The following is a 4191-nucleotide window of genomic DNA, read 5'->3' as shown; positions in this document are numbered from 1 at the left end:
TGGTACCTGCTTGGGAGGGGAGGTCGGCTGTTCGACTCGCGGAGAGGGGGAGGCGTGTCCAGGGCCGTAATGGTACAGACAAAGGCTGGCGCCGGACCTAGGTGGTGGGCCGCAAGGTCAACACCTGGTTAAACAAAAAAAAAAAAGTTTCTTCTTATATGCTGAACGTGTCCATGAACGATTTTGCAATTGCATTCAGGTCTTAATGGTCCCTACCTGTGTTTGAGCTGTAAAGCAAGTTGTATTTTGTTTTACAGATATCATAATCATAGAAAAGTCTACATGTAACAACACCTTTGCATTATTTTCCCACTATGGGTGGTTGAAACTTTAATATACGGCTGTGTGTTCTTATCTACTAATTCTTGTTAATAATTATCACTCACTGTGGGCTCAGCTTCTTATTTCCTCTCTCTTTGCTGCAATGGGAGGTTTATTCTCGATCTCCATGCCATGTGACCAAGTGGTGAATCAAGTCTCTCAATGTCTTTGCACTCATGGGAGTTATATATACAGCCTTTCAGAGAATCTAGCTGCTTTGCAGAAAGACATAGAAGTGCTCAAGGCGAAGCGAGATGATGTGCAAAGAAAGGTTTGCAGAGAAGAGTTTACAGGGCGTCGTGAAAGGCTTTCTCAAGTCCAGTTATGGCTTACTAATGTCCTGAACACCGAGAACAGATTCAATGATCTGTTTAGCACTAATAACGTTGAGATTCAAAGGTTGTGTCTTTGTGGGCTCTGCTCTAGCAATGTGAAGATGAGCTATATTTATGGGAAGAGGGTTGTTCGGATGCTGAAGGAGGTTGAGAGTCTCAATTCTCAAGGAGAATTTTCTGTGGTGACTGAGACATCTTCAGTAGCTAAAGTGGATGAGATGCCTGTTCAACCCACCATTGTTGGTCAAGAAACAGTGCTTGAAAGGGTATGGACTCGTCTCATGGAAGAAGGAGTCGAGGTTGTGGGTATGTATGGCATGGGTGGAGTGGGCAAAACCACCCTTCTCACACAAATCAACAACAAGTTTACTGAAACAAATGGAGGATTCGAGGTTGTGATATGGGTTGTGGTGTCTAAAAGTCCAGAGAACCATAGGATTCAAGGAGACATTGCCAAAAAGCTAGGCCTAGAGGGAGAGGGGTGGGACCAAAAAAATGAAAACCAGAGAGCCCTTGAGATACACACTGTCCTCAAGAGGAGAAAGTTTGTGTTGTTGCTGGATGATATATGGGAGAAAGTGAATTTGAAAGCGGTTGGAGTCCCACATCCAAGCAGACAAAATGGATGCAAATTAGCTTTTACTACTCGTTCTAGAGATGTGTGTGGGCGTATGGGGGCTGATGACCCTATCGAAGTCAGTTGTCTAGAACCAGAAGATGCTTGGGATTTGTTTAAAACAAAAGTTGGAGAAAACACACTGAAAGGCCATCCAGACATCCCTCAGCTCGCTAGAAAGCTCGCTGGAAAATGCTGTGGTCTACCATTAGCACTTAATGTCATTGGCGAGACCATGGCATGCAAAAGGACGGTGCATGAATGGCGTTCTGCTATTAACGACTTGAGTTCATATGCTGCAGAGTTTTCTGGCATGGAAGATGAGATTCTTCCGATCTTGAAGTACAGCTATGATAATTTAAACTCAGAGCAGGTGAAATCATGCTTCCTGTATTGCTCTTTGTTCCCTGAAGATCACCGTATGGAAAAAGAGAGGCTTATAGACTACTGGATGTGTGAGGGGTTCCTAGATGAGAACCAAAGTCGAGAAAGAGAATTAAGGCAAGGCTATGAGATCATTGGTGTGCTTGTACGTGCATGTTTGTTGTTGGAGGAAGTTATCAATAAAGAACAAGTGAAAATGCATGATGTGGTTCGGGAGATGGCTCTATGGATAGCATCTGATCTTGGGAAGGATAAAGAAAAATGTATTGTGAAAGCCAGAGGCGGGTTATGTGAGATACCAAGAATCAAGAACTGGAGTGCTGTGGTAAGGATGTCTCTCATGGAAAATGAGATTGAGATGGTCTCTGGCATCCCTGAGTGCTCCAAACTTACAACTCTCTTCCTTCAGAAAAACGATTCACTGATACATATCTCACCTGATTTCATCCGGTGTATCCCTACGCTCGTTGTCTTGGATCTGTCCGGGAACTCAAGTCTCCGGAAACTGCCTGAACAAATATCAGAGTTGGTGTCCTTGCGATATCTTGACTTGTCATGGACATGCATTAGGCGGCTACCTCTTGGTTTGCTAGTGTTGAAAAAGCTCATACATTTGAGGTTGGATTACATGAAGAGGCTTAAGAATGTTTCAGGGATATCAAAGTTGTTGAGTTTGAGGAAACTGCAACTACTACAGTCTAAAATGTCCCTAGACATGAGCTTAGTGGAGGAGTTGCAGCTCTTGGAACATTTACAAGTTCTCAACGTAAGTATCAAGTCAAGTTTGGTTGTGGAGAAGTTGTTATATGCTCCCAGGTTGGTGAAATGCCTTCAAGTTGTAGTACTTAGAGAGCTTGAGGAAGAATCACACAGAGTATTGGCTTTCCCAGGTATGGATAGTCTCCGTAAACTCATCATAAGGAAGTGTGAAATGTGGGAGATAAAGGCAGAGAGGAAGACTTTATCATCAACTCAAGGCTTCCCAAACCTCTCTAGTGTGCATATAAGCAGCTGCAATGGTCTGAAGGATTTAACGTGGCTTCTGTTCGCTCCAAACCTCACTAGTCTTGAGGTTCTGGACTCAGGAGTATTAGAAGCAATAATAAGCCAGGAGAAAGCTACGAGTGTTGTCATTCCTTTCCAGAAACTAGAGAGTCTACGCTTACACAATTTAGCAACGTTGAAGAACATCTATTGGGCACCTCTGCCTTTTCCATGTCTAAAGACAATCCACGTAACAGAGTGTCCAGAGCTTAGAAAGCTCCCATTGGATTCTCAAAGTGTCTCCAGGGTTGAAGAGTTTGCTATTAAATACAAAGAGGAAGAATGGTTTGAAAGGGTCGAATGGGATGATGAAGGCACTAAACTCCGTTTCTTACCTTTCTTCAAGTTCTTTGGACCTGAATGGCAAGTTACCTATGTGCGGTAACAACTTTAAGAGTTGTCTGAGTTGAAGCAATACAATGATTTCAATGACAAGGGAGAAGATAGTCATTACTATTTAACAGTCTTGGTAAATTTGACCAAACTAGATGCAATAATTGGTGTAGAGTCCTTTCCAGCTTGCTAAAATCGATTTTGAAGGAACAGAGTTTGTGATCCCATATACTTCAATTTCATAGAGGCTCAACACAAACAATACAGTTAAATTGGATTTTGTAAACTGAATAATAAATGATTTAATTTATAAAACGCTCTTTTAGACTTATTGTATACTCCTTGATCAAAATATCTGAATATAAATGAAATATTTTTATTTTACTCATAGCTTAGAGAATGTTCTTTCTCATGCAGTTGAAAGACTTTGTGGTGGTCAAGTATCCCATGAAGACATGAACCAAAGCAAAGTTGGACAGTTTTGTTTCTCTTTCTCACATGCATAGATATTATGAGTCTTTTAATTTGTTTCCCTTTTTTTTTTTTTGACAGCAAACTCCATGCTTTTATTAAGATGATTCAAACAAGTTAGCCTTGGGAGTCAACCATACTGGAATCAGAGCGTTTACATGGGAAAAGTTCAGGTTCTGAGCACGAGCACCTTTAGCAAAGAGATCAGCCCTTACATTTGATTTTCGAGAAATATAAGAAAGTGAAAAACTAGTAAAATAGGAGCGTAAATGAACGAATTCATTCCATTCCGAGACCAGAGATGACAATTCTTCTTCATCATTGATCAGATTAACCAATTGGAGGCAGTCCGATTCAAAGTTCATTGATATGAATCCCAGATGCCAAGAGTACTTCATTGCCCATAAGAGGGATGAGAACTCTGCATGAAGGGGGGAAAGGACCTGTTCCTTCCCGATCGAGCTGTATAAATGATTCTCCGGCTCTGTCTCTAACACGAACCCACCTCCAAAGACTTCGGAGTTTGCCATCCATGATGTGTCCACTTGGCATCTTGGTAAGCATGGCTTGCTCCGAGCGTCTTCTCGAGAATCAGGTGTCTCCGTCCTTGGCACAATCTGTTGTATCACTTGTGCCACTCTCCATTCTTCAGCTTCTTGCCTTGAGTGATTCACCGTATCTGGCGGT

The 4191-nt window shown here is 42.0% G+C and overlaps 1 protein-coding gene across 1 annotated transcript; it reads left to right on the top strand.

Moving 5' to 3' along the window:
- The first annotated feature begins 321 nt into the window (after positions 1-321).
- LOC106300789 (probable disease resistance protein At1g12280) lies at positions 322-3418 on the top strand. The gene has a single exon (XM_013737011.1). The coding sequence runs from the start codon at positions 425-427 to the stop codon at positions 3083-3085; it is 2661 nt and encodes an 886-aa protein (XP_013592465.1). The 5' UTR covers positions 322-424; the 3' UTR covers positions 3086-3418.
- Positions 3419-4191: the final 773 nt, after the last annotated feature.

Source organism: Brassica oleracea, chromosome C6, assembly GCF_000695525.1.
Source record: "Brassica oleracea var. oleracea cultivar TO1000 chromosome C6, BOL, whole genome shotgun sequence".
Lineage (NCBI taxonomy): Eukaryota > Viridiplantae > Streptophyta > Magnoliopsida > Brassicales > Brassicaceae > Brassica > Brassica oleracea.
Note: the sequence above shows the minus strand (reverse complement) of the source record. Positions and strands in the feature narration are given on the sequence as shown.

What these genes read in the sequence shown, in the direction of transcription:
- LOC106300789 (XM_013737011.1), top strand. Translation starts at nt 425, where the DNA reads ATGGGAGGTTTATTCTCGATCTCCATGCCATGTGACCAAGTGGTGAAT.